At 42.3% G+C, this 20,909-nt stretch overlaps 1 protein-coding gene across 1 annotated transcript in view; it reads left to right on the top strand.

The window, feature by feature from the left end:
• Nucleotides 1-20,909, top strand: part of Tph2 (tryptophan hydroxylase 2) — a 117,954-nt gene that overhangs the window by 61,700 nt on the left and 35,345 nt on the right. The window contains exon 9 of the mRNA XM_085843445.1: nt 9,574-9,700. Coding sequence (XP_085699571.1) covers nt 9,574-9,700 — 127 coding nt within the window. The remainder of the gene's footprint in view (nt 1-9,573; nt 9,701-20,909) is intronic.

Below are 20,909 nucleotides of genomic sequence, written 5' to 3'. Positions count from 1 at the left end.
CTCATCACCTCCATCTTTCTAGATGAAAAAAAAAATAGTAGGTTTCTGTTAACCAATATGATTAACTATGCCTACTGACAGTTATTAAGTGAAATTGATTAAGGCTATAAATCAAATATTGAGTTGTGTTAGTCACATTTCAAATGTTCTGTAGCTATAATGGCAAGTGGCCGTTTCATTGGATAGCATAGAAAAGAGGGTCTGAGCCATCACTGCAGAGTGTCCTATTGCATAGGGCTGTCTAAGTTATTTGCCTTCATGGGGATGTGGGAAATCAATCTAGGAGATGACTCCAGAAATCATCCTTTTTAAACTTATTTATTTTTAAATGTCCACCAATAGTGCAGCGGTTTGAATGAGAATGGCCCTATAGGCTCATGTTTGAATACTTGGTCCCCAATTGGTTGACCTATGTGGGGAGGATTAGGAGGTGTGGTCTAGTTAAAGGAGGTATGTCTTTGGGGGCAGGCTTTTCTGTGTGTGTGTGTGTGTGTGTGTGTGTGTGTTGTGTGTTGTGTGTTGTGTGTTGTGTGTGTTGTGTGTGTGTGTGTTGTGTGTTGTGTTGTGTTGTGTTGTGTGTGTGTTGTGTGTTGTGTATGTGTGTTATGTGGTATGTGTGGTGTGTGTGGTGTGTGTGTGTTGTGTGTTGTGTGTGGTGTGTGTTGTGTGTTGTGTGTGTTGTGTGGTATGTGTGGTGTGTGTGTTGTGTTGTGTGTGTGTGTTGTGTGTGTGTGTTGTGTGTGTGTGTTGTGTGTTGTGTGTTGTGTGTTGTGTGGTGTGTGTGTGTGTTATTCTTTACAGTTGAGAGTAGATAACTGTACTATTTCATTCATAGGTGTTTGATGGTTGCTATACACAATATCATTGGTGTTTATAAATCATCCAACAAATAAATGGCAAACAATCTTTAAAAATATTTCTTACTGTTGTTATTTTTCTCTTTTTTTTATTGGATATTTTCTTTATTTACATTTCAAATGTTATACCCTTTCCCGGAGTCCCCACCCCCTGATGCCCCTTATCTCATCCTCCCTCCCCCTGCTTCTATGAGGGTGTTCCTCTACTCACCCACCCACTCCCACCTCCCCACCCTTAGTTCCCCTACACTGGGGCATCTATTGAGGCTTCGAGGTTTTAAAAACCCCATATAATTTCTAGTTAGTTCTCTCTCCTATCTCCCTGGATATTGGCTGGTTTTGTGTCATCTTGACACAAGCTGGAGTTATCACAGAGTAAGGAGTTTCAGTTGAGGAAATGCCTCCATGAGATCCAGCTGTAAGCTGTTTTCTCAATTAATGATCAAGGGTCCAAGTCCCATTGTGGGTGGTTTCATGCCTGGGCTGGTAGTCCTAGGTTCTATAAGAAAGCAAGCTGAGCAAGCCAGGGGAAGCAAGCCACTAAGTAACATCCCTCCATGGCTTCCGTATCAGCTCCTGCTTCCTGACTTCCTTTGATGATGAACAGCAATGTGGAAGTGTAAGCTGAATAAATCCTCCCCCCCCCCAACTTGCTTCTTGGTCATGATGTTTGTGCAGGAATAGAAACCCTGACTGAGACAGCCCTCTCTCTCCTCTCTGCCCTGTGCCTGTGGGTCAGATGTCAGCTTTCAGCTACTGCTCCAGCACCATGCCTGCCTGCCTACCTGCCTGCTACCACGTTCCCTGCCATGGTGACCACGGAAGCACAAGCTCCACTAGTTGCATACTTTCTTTTAGAAGTTGCATTTGTCATGGCAATACAAAAGTTACTGAGATGAACAACATTTGTTTTAGTGGTAGATCAGTCTTAGGGCCTTGCTCATGTTGGCCCAGGGCCCTTCTGTGGGGACAAAGCCCCCCAGCTCCCAGCGTACATGCTTTTCAGAGTGTATTTTATTACTGCCTTAATTTTAGTGAAGTGGGAGGGGACTTTAAATCTCTCTTGCTTTTATGAGGAACGTGAAATGTTCTATAAATAGAGGGGCATTAGTGAAGTGGAGGAAGTGTCGCTGTAGCCCTCTAGTCTTTGTAAACTCTGGAAGCTATTTCTTTTGTGAGAAGAGAGCTAGTACTTTCTGGTCCCCGCTCTTTTTGGATAGTCACTATAAGGTAAACTTTGCAAGGAGTTTTACTAAAATTATGCCTTATTTACTTTTAAATTGTGGCTCCTAATATAGTACCTAGTGTGTATGAAGCACATAACAAATTGTTTTAAGAAAGATAGAACCAGAGGATGCCTCAGCAGGTAAGGGTACTCATTCTTGCCAATACACGAGGACCTGAATTCAAATCTTCAGGACCTATGACTGGAGCATGGCTGTGAAAAAACTCAGCCCTGTGGGGGGACAGAGAGAACAGGGTCACTATGGCTTGTGGTAGCCAGCCCAGCTCCTGGTTTGTGAAAGACTTGCCTAAAGGAAATAGGTGGAGAGAGATAGTACAGGGCAGTGGATATCCCTCAGGCCTCAGCACATGCGCATTGACATGTGCTATTAATACTCCATGCATATAACAGACATACACAATGGACAGACAGATATACAGAGAGACATGCTTAGAGACATGTACACACACAGAGACACATATATACAACACACATAACACATACATACACACAACACAGACATAACACACACACAACAGAAAGACAGAGAGACACACATAGACATATAGAGACACATACAGACAATACACATATAGATATACACACAATACATATAGCATACATGTCTAACACAGACGTAACATACATAGCCAGACACACAGACACACAGGCACATACAGACATACACACAAATAAACACAGGTATACCCAGACACACCCACACAGACATACACAGGCATTTGCAGACACATGCACAAAGACACACACACACACACACACACACAACACACATACACATAGAGACACAAACAGAGGTTCACACATAGACACACAGACACACACAAAGACAGAGACAGACAGATACACACTCACACACAGGCACACACATATACACACACGCAGAGACAGAGGGACAGAGACACAGAGAAGTCTGTAACATTCTCTATACTCCCCAAAACGTATAGTAAAGAGCAAGATTGTTAGAAATCCTCAGGATTCTTAGGGCTGGAAAGTAAAGGTTTCCTCCCAGGCAACCTGTGACTGTGTGACTTTGTAAAAAGAGGGCCACATTTGTGTTTATATAGCCTGTGATGGGTTGTAGATGAAGTGATCATAAGAGCCACCAAAAACCTTATGTGGGCTTGATAGTTTTATTTGATGGTTTCTTGAGACAGTGGCATGTAGCCCAAGGCTAGTCTTGAACTTGCTTTCTCACAGAAGTTAGTCTTGGACTTCTGACCTTCCCGTTTCTGCTTCTCAAGTCCTACCCTATGATGTGTACCACCAGGTCTGGCTTACAGTATGCGATTTTAAATCTGTACTACGAAAACTCCGACTCCCTAGCAAGCTCCAAGGACCAGCTGCCTCAATACCAAATTAATTCCCCATTATCATCCTAGTGCAGTGAAAACAAAGCAAGTCTCCTGCAGGCTGCTCGTTCTGCATCCCGGATGTTTATGCCACTTCACTTGCTTTCCCCACGAAATGTGAAGGCTGAAGAAATACTCTATTCTGGATCACAGCTCACCCACAATACACATAACATACACGTCCCCCCACTTCTCCCTCTTATCTTCTTTCCCTTCTTTTTATGATTTAGTGAGTGTGTTTGGCTTCTGTCATGTAGAACAAACAAAACCCGCAGAGAAGCATTTAAAAGGACGAATGTGTCCGTTTGGGTTGGGGAAGCCCACGTCATATGCTCGCTCTCCACCTCTCAAAGGTTTTAATTTATGGCAAAAGTAAAAAGCCGTTGCTGAAAACTGAGCTTTGAAAACTGATAAGAGGAGGGGGAAAAAAAAAAGCCAGACTCATTTTGAATTTGAACCTAACAACCAGGACCCTTATTTCCCTGCAGCAAAATGATCTCGCCTTTCTTAGAATGATTTAAGAATTCCCCAGAGACACTTTGCCCGGGGCCCCTTTGTGGGCCCATCTAGGCGGCTTTAGAAACCTCCTAACTGGGCTTATCAGAGAAGATTCCAATTTAGAGCAGCGAAAGTCTAGTGTCTGATATCAGTGCTAGTTTTTTTTTTTTTTGAAGAGACACGATGTTTTACAGTGCTAACAGTTTTGAAAGGTCCTACGTTTTCAGGCAACAGAGCGCTTTTGTGTGAAGGGCTCTGAGAAGCATTATTCAGGAGAAAAATGCATCAAAAGGAGTTGAGAGAGAGAGAGAGAGAGAGAGAGAGAGAGAGAGAGAGAGAGAGAGAGAGAGAGAGAGAAAGTTTGCTGATGTAGAGATTGGAAGCAGCTCATGCTGGCAGGCACAATTATGACCAAATAATTGAATCTTTTAAGAGAGATAAGATGAGATAAAGCAAGAGTTGTCATCTCCCAATGGGAGCAGATTCATTAGATACTAAGGAGTCCAGCTGTGGAGAATTCAACTTCCAGAGGGGCCTTGGTCTGCTTTGCAGGCAGGGTATAGTGGCAGTAAATCAGGGGGAAGCGGGCACAGCGTCAGTCCTCCAGACCTTAATTGTCAGGAAAGCTGCAGAGGAGCCTTGGCCACACCCTGGAACCTCTCAGATCCCTAAAATGATGATCATCTTCCGCTCTTCCTCCTTGAGAAAGAAACTTAAGGAAATGTAACCTTACATAGTTAATGGGTTCTTTGAAACTTAATTTGGATCTGTTCATTTCATGTGTTGGAGTGTTTTGTCTACCTGTATAAATGTGTATAATATGCACGTCTGGTACTCACAGAGGCCAGAAGAGGGTATTGGTACCTTCAAACTGGACTTACAGATGGCTGTAAGTCTCCACGTGGGTGCTGGGAGTTGAAGCCAGATCCTCTGCAAGAATAACAAATGCTGTTAACTGCTGAGCAGACTCTCCAGCATCCAGTGAACTTTTTTTTTTTATCAGAAATGCTAATATCCATCTTTTGCTCATTGGTTAAATTCTTTGCTCATTTGCTCATTGGATGCCTCCTTCATTGTCACCAAGTCCCTTTGTCAAAGACAATGGGAGACAGAATGTTACAGTGTTTATTTCAATGTTCCACCAGCCCCAAAGGATAATAACGCTGTTCTTGATCTGGAAATATGGGACCTCTTAGCCTTGACCCATCAGGTTATTGTGTCTTCTGCACTCATATTTTCACGGGGAACATTTCTCAGGGCTCCTGCATGGAGACAATGTTGAGAGAAGAGCAGAAAGCAGTGAAATCAAGCACAATCGTTTCTCCCCGTAACAGAGCAGAGGGCGTCCCCAACACTCTGCTAAGGGTTCTGTTAGACATCTTGCTTCCGGCTTTCATCCTTAATGGAACAATGTAACTCACTCTGTTATATTGTATAACTTGCTTCCTTCAAATCCATCCTTTCTTTCATCCTATAGACAGTTTGCTTACCTTGTCATTGTGATGAGCTTAGAGGTTTTGAAGTTGGGGTAGTGTGTTACTGGCTTCTGATAACGACACCTTAATTTAAAATCCGGGTCACAGATCTTTTTTTAGCTGAAGGGAATTGATTCCTTCCTGTCATTTGTCTGGCTTTGTGTGTTCCCTTTCTTTCTTTCTTTCTTTTCCTCTGTAGCTGCGGACTTTTACTTTACTTTAAAGCAAAATTTTGGACTTTATTCTTACCTGGGTTCAGGGGAGATTGTCCTTCTATGTCAGGCTTTTTCAGTTTACATTAAATAAAGTTATAATAAAATAAGCTCTTTTTTTGATTTATTTGAAGTTACCCCAAGGATCACCCTTATTGTAGCTATGATTGACTCTGTTATATTGATTACATGGTTGCAATAATGATTACGCACGGTTACGTGACGCATCTAGCATCACGCTTGCCTTTCTTCAACATTCCCTGGAATCCTTCCTTGCTTCTCCATTCCCATGGTTTAAGGATACTGGGCCAATACCAGTCTTAGTATCTTTTCCAGGTGCTGTGGAGTTGTTGTGGCTTTATTACTTCCAGGACCAGGAGGATGTTTTAGTATTGACATCAAAGGCTAATGTGGGAGTGCCAGAGTTTTCCATGGTAGGGCACTTGACCTTAATCTCCACAGTGATGTAGACTCTTGGAATGAGATCAAAGACTCCACTCACAGAATGGAAGTGTTAGGCACACGCCCGCCCGCATTGAGTGCAGGTGGAGGATTAATTAGTTACCTGTTATTCAGTCTTGGCTTTTCATCCTTCTACGTGGTCACAGTGCAACTTTGGAGGAAATCAAATTAGCATCCCCACATCCACATTGTACAAGCACCTTCAACTGTAGTTTTAGGCTCTAGTTGTTTGTGAGCCTAGCCTTTAACATCTGAGCCATCTCTCCAGCCCAACCACTAGTTGTTTGTAAGCCTGCTGGGAGACAGCCCAGTGCCATTAGCCCTAAGAATAGGTCTGTCTCTCATTTTCACCTGGGGAGCTTTAAAAAATGATTTTCCAGTCAATCCCAGGAAGCCTGATTGAACTGGTCATAAGTGGGGCCTGGACACTTGGTGTTTTTTAAAAGGTCCCTCAAGTGCTTTGGAAGCATGAGGCCAGGAGATGGCAGAAAAAGAGACTTGGGCACACTAACTATGAATTTCCTTATGCTAATTATGTGGGTTCTACTCTCTGTCTATGGGCTAAGCCTGGCCTTCATCCTCACCTCTGCTGTATCTGTAAATTCAAACAGCAGAGAGCAGAGAGAATACAGCTTTAAGTCGGAAAAATTTCAAGTCCTGTCTTTCTTTCCCTTAAAGTATGACCACAGAGAAGATTGCTTTAGTTTCCCCGTTGATCAAAAGGATACTATAAAGCTCCTTGGCAAGGGAAGGCTAAATCGCTATCATGACACAAAACCTTAAGCGTTGGATCCTGTTCATAAAGCTTCAGTATACTTCCCCATGTGCACGCATGCATCTGTGCATGTGAGTGTATGTGTGTGTGACATGTATGTGTGAAGGCCAGAGATTGATATAGGGTCATTATTCCTGGTCACTGTCCACTGAACACGGAGCTCACTGTTCTGGCAAGCTTGTCTCCATGCCCCGTCTGGGCTTATAGATGCCAGGGTTTTGATCTGGGTGATGGGGATCCAAACTCAAGTCCCTATGCAGGCATCCTAACCACGGACTGGCATCCTCAGCCTCCTGTGTATTCTTTCTTACCTCATCCTCACACCAAGGATTAGGGCAGAGAGGGAACGGAGGGAAAACAGACCCACAAACCCACAAAAGCTGGAGAAGCTGCAGCATCATCAACACTGAGTGAGTTTATTATGTTCAGCTGGACAGGGAGGCGGAGTCATTACATCTTGCTGAACAAAGAGGCGGGGTTATCACGTTCATATAAACACTCAACCTGGTCTGTCACTAAAGGGTTTGGTTAAGGTTGGCCATGTAGCTTGAACTGTTAGAAGAACAATTGTTTGAGTGAGGTCTGTTTGATGTGAGTTTCAAGATCATAGCATTTACTGTCAGTCACTATTTGGTTATCCGTCTTTGTAATAATGGCCATAGCACTGAACTTTGGGTGCATAGCGCCTATGAACTAATACATTTCAGAGAAGCACAGGGGTTTAGAAACATCTTTCAGCTCCCATGTAACCATTTAGGATAAAAAAAAAGTTTTTTGGTCATGAGCATAAGTCTTTTTGCATCTCGACCCATGCTCAGAGAATTATGGGAAAATTAATTTCAATGTAACCTGGTACCAAGAAACGGTTTATTATTCATGACAATAACTTAAGAAGGTAACTGCCTTATTTAGCTGTGACACATACCCACCCCTTGTCCACTTACCCAGCTCCAAATGGAAGTTTGAGCCGATGAGAACGGATGCAGGCTTTTGTTATCTCCAGGGTCTTGTCCAGGTCAGAGAACTGGGAGAATCTTCCAAAGGCATTTCTCAAAGGAAGTGCGCATGCCCCAGTGGATCAGCTTGTCCGAGGAAACAGACTTTGTTGACAACAGATGATTCTCTGGTGTTTCTCAGTACCTCATGAAGCCAAACAAAGGCTCGATATACATTAAGGACTAGCACAAGATTTTAAAAATCATGAAAAGTTGAACCGAAACCTTGGCTTTATTAGTATTATTAAAAGACAGAAAATTTAGTTTAAAAATCATAACATGTTCAATCAGAAGCAACATGCTTGTGTCTGTGGGAACGTGAGTGCACAAACACACACACACACACACAATTAGCTTTTGTGATTCCTGAATTGGACCTTAAAACCACAATAAGTCAAGGCTGCAAGGTGGTCATAGAACGATTATGGGCACAAAACACAAGTGACCCACAGGGACAGCTTACTTGATAGTAGTGGGTGATTGTCTTATTTGAACCAGCTTGCTACCTGTGATTGAGTTGCGCTGCCGGAATCGGCTCTGACTCAGCTATTTGTTATAAGACGTTACTCCCAAATTAGGCTTTCAGTTACTCTGTACCAAGTTAGGCTGCAGTTTGTTATGCAGAGACTCAATTCCAAAGGTGTCCTCTGGCACAAATTTAATTTAGTTTATTACTACCTATGCCTAAAATCAGCAAGCATTCTCTATTAAAGGGCCAGTGAGCAATTATTTTAGAATTTGCCGAAATGTGATCTCAGTTACAGCTATTTGACTCTGCAGTTGTTGACAAAAATGACTGTAGACAGTCCGTATACAAGTGGGCATGGCTGTGTTTCAGTAAAACTCCGTTTATAATATGGCCAAATTGCGAGTGATTTAGTGGTTTGCCAGTCCTAAGCTGCAGGATCTCACACCAAGAAGTTCTGCTTCCTAAGGCTGCCTGGAGGATGAGATGTAGTATACAAAACCATGCGCTCAGCTCAGCATGCAGTAACACTGGGAAACAAGCAGCTTCCCAAGTGGGTAGCTCATGCCTGTTGGCAAAGCTTCCTTCTCAGAGGAAGCACATCTGGGAAGACTTCAAGTTCCAGGCCTCCATTGGCTATTGGGCAGGACCATGTCTCCAAAAAAGTAATGGCTTTTCTTGTGCTGTACTAAAAGTATTATATCCCGGCCTGAGGAAATGTCTCAGTGGGTAAAGTGCTTGTCTCTCTACATGAGGACCTAAATTTGAGCTCAGACGCCATGTTAAAAAAAAAAAGTCCGGTTATTGTGGTGAAGAGGCAGAGGCAGCAGGGGCTCACTGGCTGGGCAGGCTAGTCTGTGAGGCGAGTTCCAGGCCAATGAAAGACGCTGTCTCAAAAGACAGGATTAAAAAAAAGAATGGTGCATTGTGCCAGACTTCCATAGGCACATGAACACATGTCCTCTCATATACATATGCGCTACGTATCACACATGATTTCATATCCTGCCCGTAAATAATATATCATCCAGCCTAACCTGTCATCAATCATATGATACATCTACATTTCAGGCATGATTAATGGTAATCGCATAATAAGCATATAATATAATCATATAGTAAATCATATATAATTTATCTAATAAGATTATACTTAGGGTTTTAAGCCTTGTCCTATAGGCGATACTGTAAAACTTGCTCTGTAACATGCATTTGTGATTTTTTTCTCTCCCTCACAGAGATACATGCCATGAACTCTTGGGCCACGTGCCACTGCTTGCGGATCCCAAGTTTGCTCAGTTTTCACAAGAGATAGGCTTAGCGTCTCTGGGAGCCTCAGACGAGGACGTTCAGAAACTGGCCACGGTGAGTTAATTTTCAACTTTAGAAATTTCCCAGTGTCTAATTGTATGGTGAAATAAAACTCATGGCCTTTGACCATGACTCCTAGGCTAATGTTCTGGGGAGAGCAGGGTTTTACCCTAACTTTGTTCTCGTTTGGCAAAAAAAAGATAATGAACTTTGATATTTGCTACCAAAATATGTATTTCACTCTTCCTGTTTAGTTGGATGGATGGCTATAAAGCAGTGGTCAGTATTTTAAGGTTGGGAGCCTTGTAATCACTGTTAAAATTAGTCCGCCCAGCTACCATAGAAGAAAAAGCAGCCATAGATAATATGTAAGTGAATATATATGGGTATATTCCAATAAAACTTCATTCTCAGAAAGCTGGGGTGGGCTAGACTTGATCTATAGGGTGTAGTTTATTGAATCCTGTGAAAACATTTGTCATCGTAAAAGGTGCATGTACATTGGCGTTAGAGTAGGAATTGCAGCTAGGACTGCTTCTTTGACAGGTTGCTGTGGCTGTCGTCAGCTAGGAGGTGAGGACACCACTAAGTAACTGAGTTCAACAGTTATTCTAAGTACAAAGCAGGAAACGGCAAACTAGATGTCAGGATATCAGGCATGTTCTTCCCCAGACAAGTGATGTAGGAGGAAAAGCAGGGCTGGATGTTGTGTTTCAGATGTTAAAGAATCACATCTAGAAAGCTTATGCAACCTGCTTCTGCCTTATGTCAGGGTCCAGGAATAGAGAGATGTTTAGAAGCTCGCTGACCTGCCGGAGTAGAAAGCTTAAATGAGTGTAACTGCCTGGTAAGGAAAGGAGGTCTTAAACTAAGTGTGTTTGCCACAGTTATATATCGAAACGATACTCTTTACTCCCAACAAGAAATATATATATATTTTCAGAGTTGAGAGATGACTCAGTGGTCAAAGTACTCAGGATGCAAGCATGAGGACCTGGGTTCAAATCCCCAGCGCCCAGATATTAGCTAGGTATGGTGGCATGCGCCTGTAATCCCAGTATTATGGTGGTAGTGGTAGGGGGACAGAAAGATCCCTGGATCTTGCTGGACAAGGAGTCTAACTAGTCAGTGAGGTCTGGGCTCAGGGAGAGACATTGTCACAAAAATAAGGTAGAAGGTGAGAGAGGAAGATGCCTAATATTGACCTCTGACCTCCAAGCAGGTACGTTTACCCACACATACTCATACACTATGTGTACACAGATTAAAAAGTAGAAATACATTTCCTTGTGTATATATGTTTGTGTGTGTGTGTGTGTGTGTGTGTGTGTATGTGTACATACATGTATGTTTATATGTGTGAGTATAAATTCACAAGACAGTCTCAAGTGTCATTCTCCAGGCATTGCCCGTCTTTTTTGAAACTGGATCTCTCACTGGTCAACCCAACCCAACCCAACCCAACCCAACCCAACCCAACCCAACCCAATCCAACCCAAAACGCAGAACCACAAACCCCATACACCCATATATATATATATATATGTATATATATATATATACATATATATATATACATATATATATATATACATATATATATAAAACCACATCTAAAAGAGTAATATATTCACAGTTTCTGAGGACTCAGGCATGGACACCTTTGGGGGCATTATTCTTTGTTTCCATTTTTGTATTTTCTCGGGCAAAATTAATACTTTTGATTTGAAGCCTTTCTTACACGGGCGAACAGACTTTTGGGATAAGAAAATGTCTTATTATGGTCCCAATATCCTTGGCTGTTCACAGTCTTGGCTCCATAAGCTAAAACACTTGGAACTGGTAGAGTTCATTAGGCCATTTTTCATATTCCTTTGTCGTTTTCTCCCTCTTGTTCTTACTCTGTTGTCTTTCCCTGCAAATGTACCTAGGTTGCTTCTATGTTACTGTGATTAAAAAGTTGCAAAAGCAGCTGCGGGAGGGAGAGCCTTTCTTCGGCTTACACTTCCTAATCTCTGTCTATTATTGAAGTCAGGGCAGGAACCGTAGAAAAACACCGCTTACTGGCTCGCTTTCCATGGCTTGCTCAGTTTGCTTAAACAACCCAGGATGGCCTGCCCAGGAATGGCCCCTCTCACAATGGGCTGGACCCTCCCACATCAATCATCGATCAAGAACATATCCCATGAACCCTCCCAGGAGCCAGTGCTACAGAGGCAGTTCCTTTATTGAGGTTCCCTCTTTTCCCATCACTGTGGTTTCTATCAGCGTGACAAAAAAACCTAACCAGCACAGTGTTTGAGATTAGGATTCTGAGGGCTGAACCTAGAAAAGACAGTATTTTCTAACTGCGAAATAATTGGTAGCAAGTGATGTAGGACCAAATGTCCACTGAGAACGGTAGCCTGAGTGCAATCCTGCAATGGCTTTGACCGATAAAACGCAGAGTGTAAGCTTATGAAAGACTTTAAGGCAAAACATTTTGAGTCTCCGTCAGTGTAGTCATGGCATATGTGTCGTGACCCCTTTTTGTCTGGTTTACTCACTTTTATTGATATAGCTCCACCTCCCATGCCAAATCCGTCTGACTTTGAGATGCTTACAAGCCTCGCATTTTCAATTCCTGCCAATTTTGTAAATTGGCTATTTACCTTGAAGAGTGGCAAACCAAAGAAGGATCTAGAAAGAATATTCTGTATGGTGAGGCGAATGAGGAGAAGGACCATCACAGTGAGGTAAAGCTGGCGACTTTTGTGAAACGGGAATCCAATTACCATTGGCATCTGAGAGCCATGGCCCATCTCAGTTAGAAGCAATGTGAGTTGGGAAAGTACTGAAACCTGGCCTTGGAAGACAGCACAGGCTCCAACCAGACCATTTCAAAGTACAGGCTGGATAAAGAGCCTGCTGAATATCATGCATGTTATCAGAAGCGAACTGAGTGTCTCACTTGTAAAACACCAAGAGCTTAAGCGCTCAAGTCTCACTGGCAGCGAAGTCTAATGGCTGGGGAGAGTTGTGGCTGGCTACACCTGATGAGAAATGAGGCCATTATTACTCCATCCCACCAACTCGTTTGCGTCAAGTCCCCCCAAAGAAGTAGTAGCTGAAAATGAGAGATGAGTTGTACCAAAGGAGAAAAATCTAGAGAGGACAGATGGAAAACTACCTCCATTGCTATTTATGTCAACTGTGAGGCAGGCTTTGTTATTCCTATATTCTGGGCGAGATTTATATTATTAATGCTTCTGTTTATATAGTGCCTGCTTTTCCTTGTTTATAGTGAATTTAAGCACATATAAAAAAAGAATTATGACTCACGAAAGGAGACACTTAATAACTTTCTGGAATGCACTGTCAACAGATCTGAGGAGAAAACCAACACCCACCCAGACTAATTGGCATTGCTAAACTTGGTTTTGTCTAAGGCTGCTTTTGGACATCTGGGTCTGGTTTCCAGAGGGTTCCGGCTGCATTGCCTGTAGACACCGTATTCCCTTGCTATATTTCTGCCTGATATTTATTTTGACATGTTAATAATGTTTCGTTTCGAGAATGAAGCTATCTCAGCTGCTTCTCCGTGGGCAATGGTTTTTACGCCCTGAGACCCATTTAAATGAACCTCTTTTGTATCTAAAGAAATTGATGATGATGCTCTGAGAGTGTATTTCAAATGCATTGTTATACATGTAAATAATTTGCCCTCTGGTGGATAATGAATAAGGCCATTAGTTTTGGCTGCTAGATTCTTTTCTTACTCCTCATAGCTGTCACAGGTCTGTGCATGACAGATACGCAAAAATATTTCCAATAAGGGCTACATGGCATGTGTTATAATTTTGAGGTAAACCATTTCCCATTTCTGGTTAAGGTGGATCTAATACATTAGTGTTTACAATGGGTTTGTGGACTTAAATGCTGTCAGTGGACAGGTAGGTAGTAAACATCTATGAAACAGCCAGATATAAATTAATAAGGAACTTTAGATTCCTTGGGGGAACTGGAGAAAACATATTATGCCTAAAGGCCTTCAGATGCAAAATTAAAACAAAGCCAAAAGTCCATCAGCAATGGTTCACATCTCTAAGTAGAAACAGAACTGTAGGATCAAGGTGGCCAGCTTTTGTTTTGGACTTGAGAGTTTTTCACTGGACTATACCATGTTGACGGGACAAGATCACATGATTCATTCTTACAGTATACTGTTTACCCCCAGTTATGCAGTTCTGTTTCGTAGACAACAGAGTACTTTTTCTAAGATGGCTACTACAATAAATTATCTTATTGTGTTGAAAGGCAAGTTGATTTGAATGACAACTTAAGTATATCTGTTTACATACTTGGTTGTGTGTGTGTTAGCGTATGCACTCGAGGGTGCTCAAACATGTGCCTGCACACATGGATGTGTATGTCTGTCCATGTGTCCATGTGCATGCATGTGTCTCTCTGTATGTATGTGTTCAAGGGTGCTCACACACATGTCTGCACACACGTGTCTGTGTCCTCCCATGTTTCCAAGTGTGTGTGTGTCTCATGTGTGTGTGCATGCATGTGTGTGCCTTAGTACAGTGTGAAAGTCAGAAAACAATTTATGGAAGTTTGTTCTCTCTTCTACCATGTGGGGATCTGGGGATCAAATTCAGGTATTTAGGCTTGGTGGAAAGAGTATTTTACCGGCTGAACCATCTCACAGGCCCTGAATTATAACTTGAAATGGATGTAAAGATGATTTTCATACATGTATCCTGAGCACGTTTCAATTCATTGATCTGGAAGGAGAAGGACAGTCGGGCAAAGTGCAACTCCAGGAACTGAGATTTTATAGGCACGGGAAGAAAGAATTCCATAGTTAGATATAAAATGGCTTATGTGTCTGTAGGCAACAAAGCTGGAACTTCAAGAATTCCATAGTTAGATATAAAATGGCTTATGTGTCTGTAGGCAACAAAGCTGGAACTTCAAGAATTCCATAGTTAGATATAAAATGGCTTATGTGTCTGTAGGCAACAAAGCTGGAACTTCTTTGTTTGTTCAGGACAAAGTCACATGGAGCGCAAGCTGGCTTTGGATTTGCAATGAGGTAAATTCCCCTCCAAGTACAGCACAGGATCTTCTCCCCAGGGACTGGTCCCGCTCACAATTAAGGCTGGTTGGGAAGTCCTGGTCCTCCTGCCTCTACCTCCTGAATTGCTGAGATTATAGGAATGCATTACAGGGCCTGGCCTATAGCCACAGTCTCAAGGCTAGTTTTTCTACCAGGGAGATACCATTTACATGTCCAATGGATGTATACCACGGGAAGATCGAGGGAAGGGGGATGCGGGTTACTTCAGCTCCCGGATCAAGGGTACAGCCCATCACTGCAGGGTAGCCAAGGTATCAGAGGTTGAGACAGCGGGTCCCATAGCCTCCACAATGCAGAAACAGAACAGCTTCCATGGACACCAGAGCTTAGCTGCTTTTCTCCAGTTCATGATCGTCTGCCCAGGGACCCCTCTGCTCACAATTAGGATGGGTCTTCCCATATCAATAAGTATAGTCATGACAATCCCTTACAGACTTTCCCAGAGGCTAACCTTCATCGAGATAATCCCTCCCCAGTTGATTTTAGATCTGTCAATTTGACGACAGCAACCTTTGCAGTTTGGTGGGAGAAGGAGCTGGTGACCTTGAGGAGAGAGGTAGGGTAGTTAGACAATGCCTCCCACATGCCTTTCCCAAGTAATCTTTCAGCCCCATTTGTATATCCGAGATCCCTTTTTATGTAAATACCAGTACTATAGGATATCCTCCTTGTTATAAAACTTTCTGTTTCGCAGCCTGGAAGTGAACCCTGGCAGCTGCACGAGCCGTGCACTGATGCTGCTTTGTATCATGCTATTGTTTTGTTTGTGAGACCGGTTAACTCAGCTGCACTGTGATGCTCAGACAGAAATGTGCCGATCAAGGGAAGTTAAAAACCAGCCCCAGAAATATACGGATGTCCCTTCCTCTCAAAGTTAGGATGTATAGGAGAGAATCTGTCAGTGGATGGTGTACCCCATCCTATAATGCAGAAGGCTTGTTTGTTTGTTTGCTTTTTTGGTCAGTTCATTCCTCACATCATAAAGGCATTTGCCACAGACCACGTGGTACATCATCCGGAGGAGAAGCAATCAATATGAACACAGATGTTTCCTAAGCAGAATAAGTTGGCCCCTGGCCTAGCTGGAATTTTCCGCCTATATAGGGTTTTAGGTCATCCATTCAGTTCTGCTGACCCTGAAACGCATTCACCTTCGCTTTCCGATTGAAGGGATTTTATTAGTGGGTCTCGGTAATGCTGACGAGAGGAAGAGTGCTAGCCAAGGGCAGTAGAGGAATAAGCAATCTTTCCCAGGACCTGTTCCCGGAACGTCAGGCTCACAGGGAAAGCAACATCCATCGGCACAATTCAGGAAACACTAAGTAAAAGAAAAGCTCTCACTTATAGGATGATTTAGAACCTTACATAAGATAATACTCCAAGTGAGTCTCCACGTGGGACAAAAACGTAATTTTCTAAGTTTGTCACATTTCCTCCATTCTGAGATGCCAGCGGCTGCAACACAGACTGCTAATTGAATAGTAAGTTTCATTTTGTTAGTTGAGGTGGAACTTTCCACTACCTAACTTTTTTTTTTCTTTTTTTGACATTGCAAGATGAAGATCCACTCTGAAAAAGTCTGTGTGTGAAACAATTGAACTTGGGGATGAAGAAAAGACCTTAAATGGCATCCTCTTTCATGGCATGCATGCTAGCTTCCCACTGTGCTGATATTCTGAGCACGGTTTAGTCGATGATGAAAGTCTAGACTGTCTTCTGAAAATGGCAGAATTCATTTTAAGCAGAGGCCTGACCATCAGCTAGAATTCTCTAGTAAAAATTATTGGGATACTAACAATACTGAGTTCTGTTTGTACTTCCTTACCAAACAAATGCTTTGTTTCTACAGTAGTTTGCACTGGCTAGGGCTTTGATAACCATCATCAAATGTGTTTGAATTTGTACGACTAACGTGTACTTTTCTTTTGTCGGGAGTAGCATTGACATGTACAATCAGTCTTGAGCTGAGAACCAGTTAGAGTTCACATTTTAAGTATAATGTTAAGGTTAGTCTAGTGTTTATGAAATGGTTATGGCTATTTCCTATTTTCTGAGCATACCTGCTTGTTTCTTGAACTGTCTTTTTTCTTCACGTAGCTGGTTGTGGGTGGAGAAACGTTGGATGCCAAAAGATCTATGTGCAGCTGTAGTTCTTTCTGAACACGGACGACATTAAGAATGACCACTTCAGTATCTTTATAGGAAGCTTGACTAAGCCGCAGGCTTATTTATTCTGTGTGGAGTCTTTGAACTGGTTCAGCTGTTTGAATCATTTGATACAGAGCTGACAAAGGGCTGGAAGGGATGAGCTTTTATATATCCTTAATTGAGATGTTTGGGTGAACGATCAGTTTGTATGTTATTACCAAAGAACTTAATTAAAAGTTAATAATATCTATTCCAACTCATTACTCTCACTTTTATATCTGCTGTGCATATAGAAAAGTAGAATCCTCTAGTAAGCAATGCTTTGCTTCTTTAACTAACTTGTTTTTATTGGTTTTCTTCATCACTCCTTTGCTGTCCAGATGCCCCGAGGCCATGCTACCTTTGGACTCATTCTCTTCTGAGAACATTTAATATTATGGCCCAGGCTGTTTGGTCTTATCCCTTTGTGTTTTAGTCACGATGTGTGTGTGCTGTCTGATTGTGAAGGATTTGTCATCGATTCATATCACCAGAGCCCTGCCTCTTTCACCTGGTTCAGGAACAAATCTATTTGTAGTGTGAAATGTTTGTACACTTTAGCAACTCAAATCTTTCTTGGTCATTTATAACTGTATCCTAGGGGCTTCCGAGAGCCATTGGATAACAGCGAAAAGGGAACAAATATAGACCACCTAGTTTAGAAGTTTTGAAACTCATACAAACAGGGATGCTGTGGTAACATCGTTCCCAGAGCACTGAGAGAACAGTGGGTCTATCTCCTATATCCTAGCATTAATTTGTCCTGACAGTACCCCTACAGCTGACGGCTGGGCCTCTCAGTGCTCTGCAGACATTGGTAGAGAGGATATTTGGACTGTCTGGCAGGTAGTGTACAGACATCTCTACCTTTCATTCCCCTTGGTCTTGGGGATTGAACTCAGGGCTTTGCCCTTGCCAGGCAAGAGCTCTACCCCCACACTTTCCCTTTGAAGGGTCAGCATTGGAGTCTGCTGAAATAAAGCCATACTAGAGATTATCATAAGACAAAAGTGTATAGATTTGCTAATGTGCGCAAGCATAGGGCTCATATTTAGCAATACAAAATATCAACATGAAACACTGATGTCTGAGCCCCAAGTGCAGTGGAAGGCATGGCACAAGGCGGGAGGAGAGGGGCTACATTTAAAGTTACCAAAGGTGGGCTTGAGTGGCAGCTTGACTAATTCTAAATGTGTCCTTAGGCTAGGCACTGGTTCTGTTTCCTTCTTATGCCTCCAAAGCTTTCAACAAAACTACTATTATTTTCTCACTTGATAGAGGGTGAAGAACAAATGACATAAGCCACCCTTGCCTTGGGCACCGTGACATCATTGGTACCCTACTCAGGCGTGGCTGCATTTGCTCTCATCACTGCTTAAGAAAGCCCAAGAACCATACTGTTAAAGAGTTCTGAAGCCATTTCAAAATCCCACTCCTCCAGATCATACTGTGGTTTAAAAGCCCCTACACTGAGGTCTTGCTTTTTCTTCTCAAAGAAAGTTTGAATGCTTTCATCAAGCACAGGAGATTTCTGTAGTCACTTTCATTTCCACGAAGATAGGCTGGGGAAAGAGGTTTCTGGTTTAACTACAATGGCATAGGCTATCAGGATCTTAACTTGCATTAGCAGAAATATCTGCGGTGTAATTCCATTTCCAGCAAAAGCGGAAAGAAGATGGTTGGCATTTTTTTCTTTACGAGCTAGAATAGTGGAGGTAATGTTATATCAAACTATAGGAATTTAATTACCCCATTCCATAAATGTAGTTTTCAAATAAAGGAGTCAAAAGGATTTTCAAAGCCATTCTTCTGAATCGCGATATAAAAACTCAGAGTACATTTAGGAGATGTAAAATGTATTACTGTACATTATGAGGCACAATAAGACACTCGACGTGAGACTGAACGCACAGTGATTAAAAGTCTCGCTGCTTGCTTCTTAGCAGAACTGCAATTTTCCTGGAGTTTTACATGCTTGTCGCTGCAAGGATGGTCATCTATGGAATAATTCTGGTGGGTGGACTGAAACTTCAGGACAGGTCTTACAGGAGGCAGAGACATTGCCCTTCAAATGCTTCAATCCAGATGAGGCGTAAGGGAGAAAAGCAGTTGGGGTTGGAAGGAATAAATCACCCAGTGGTCACCATCATCCTTCTCAGGGCTTGAAAGCCTGTCCTTTACAATGTCCATAAAAGCAGCAGTAATGGTGTGTGTGTATGTTTGTGTATGTGTGTGTGTATGTTTGTGTATGTGTGTGTTTGTGTGTGTATGTGTGTTTGTGTGTGTATGTGTGTGTGTATGTGTGTTTGTGTGTGTTTGTGTGTGTTTGTGTGTATGTGTGTGTGTGTATGTGTGTGTATGTGTGTTTGTGTGTGTATGTGTGTGTATGTGTGTGTGTGTGTATATGTGTGTGTATGTATGTGTGTGTATGTGTGTGTATGTGTGTGTGTATGTGTTTGTGTGTATGTGTGTGTATGTGTGTTTGTGTGTGTATGTGTGTGTATGTGTGTTTGTGTGTGTATGTGTGTGTATGTATGTGTGTGTATGTGTGTATGTGAGTGTTGGCTGTCTTAATAATTCTACTATTGCAAAGTCTTCAGAAAAGCCATAGTTTCTCCTCCTTATGGGACTAACACATGCTCATTATGGAAAGTTTTTAGAAACTGGATGGAGAATGAAAAGACAACACAGCCCATTTGTGATCTCACTGCCACCATGGCCATGCTTAGCATTTTGGCATAGAGCTTGCACATTTCCCTCAAAAGCCATTTTACCACATCAAATGAGTACGTGATGTAAGTCCTGGCTGTGGGTTCCGGAGGAAGGACTAATGAGGTGTTGGGTCGTTTATTACATACTTGTGCTGCCTGAACAGAGCATACACATCTCTTACATCTGCAGAAGAACTGGGGAAACCTGGAAAGCCAGGTCCTGTAGCTTTCTGCTCAGCAAAGATGCAGTATGGTTTTGTGACCGTCACATGAGGCTGATGATCTTGGTTGTTTTCTTCCGGACACATTTACTTCTTTACTTCAATCAGTCTTTACTTCTTTCATTGATCATGTTCCCATTAGTAAATAATAATTTGTACAATTTAATTGATCCTTTCCTCCTCCTCCTCCTCTTCCTCCTCCTCTTCCTCTTCCTCTTCTTCTTTCTTCTTCTCCTTCTCTCTCTCTCTCTCTCTCTCTCTCTCTCTCTCTCTCATATAAAATCATACACATCTATCAATAGACAAAGAGTTCTCAAGCTTCTTTAGAGCACATGTTCGAAGGATGCTCATTCTAGTAGGAACTAGGGGAGGACCTGAGATCTATAAAGTAGAGTGACCTCTGCTCTGAAATCCCTGAGCCTGTGCATCTTAGGGACCAACAACAGCAAGAGAGGCAGTACAGTACTGTCTCTCTTAATACTGGGGTCCAAATGTAGGCTCCATCAATTATAGGCTGGATATCATCAAAAAACAAATATTATTTATGATCCTTGCCAAAGAATGGTAAGGCAAACTTGGTTCATTGGTATCATAATTGGTCCACAATGGGCTTTGCAATGGGAGATAGTTGGACTCGGTTTCTAATACAACAAAGCAAAGTGGGAATTTATAGCCACTATGCACAAAGATGGTGGTCACTGCATGGAAAATTCCCAAGAGAATCCTGAGGAAGGAGGAGGTGTTCTGGTTAATCTGATATTATAGGACTGTTGCTGAGGTTGCATGTGAGATGAGGGGGGAGCAACCTGTTTAGACTCTGGGAATGGAAGTATCTGGCTACATCCAACTAACAAGTTTCTTATTAAAAGGGGATAATGTAGGAACGAACTCAGAAGCCTACATATCAAGGCCTGGCTGGAAAAGATGAGACTCTGGCCAAGGACAGAATCATAACAACATCTCCCATCTTTCAATGTCATCATCTTTAAAATGAGACTAATAGGGCTCTCTAATGCCAG

Source organism: Mus caroli, unplaced genomic scaffold (genome assembly GCF_978045245.1).
Source record: "Mus caroli unplaced genomic scaffold, Mus_caroli_1 scaffold_9, whole genome shotgun sequence".
NCBI classification, from domain to species: Eukaryota; Metazoa; Chordata; class Mammalia; order Rodentia; family Muridae; genus Mus; species Mus caroli.
The sequence above is the reverse complement of the archived record's forward strand: the minus strand, read 5'-3'. Positions and strand labels throughout refer to the sequence as shown.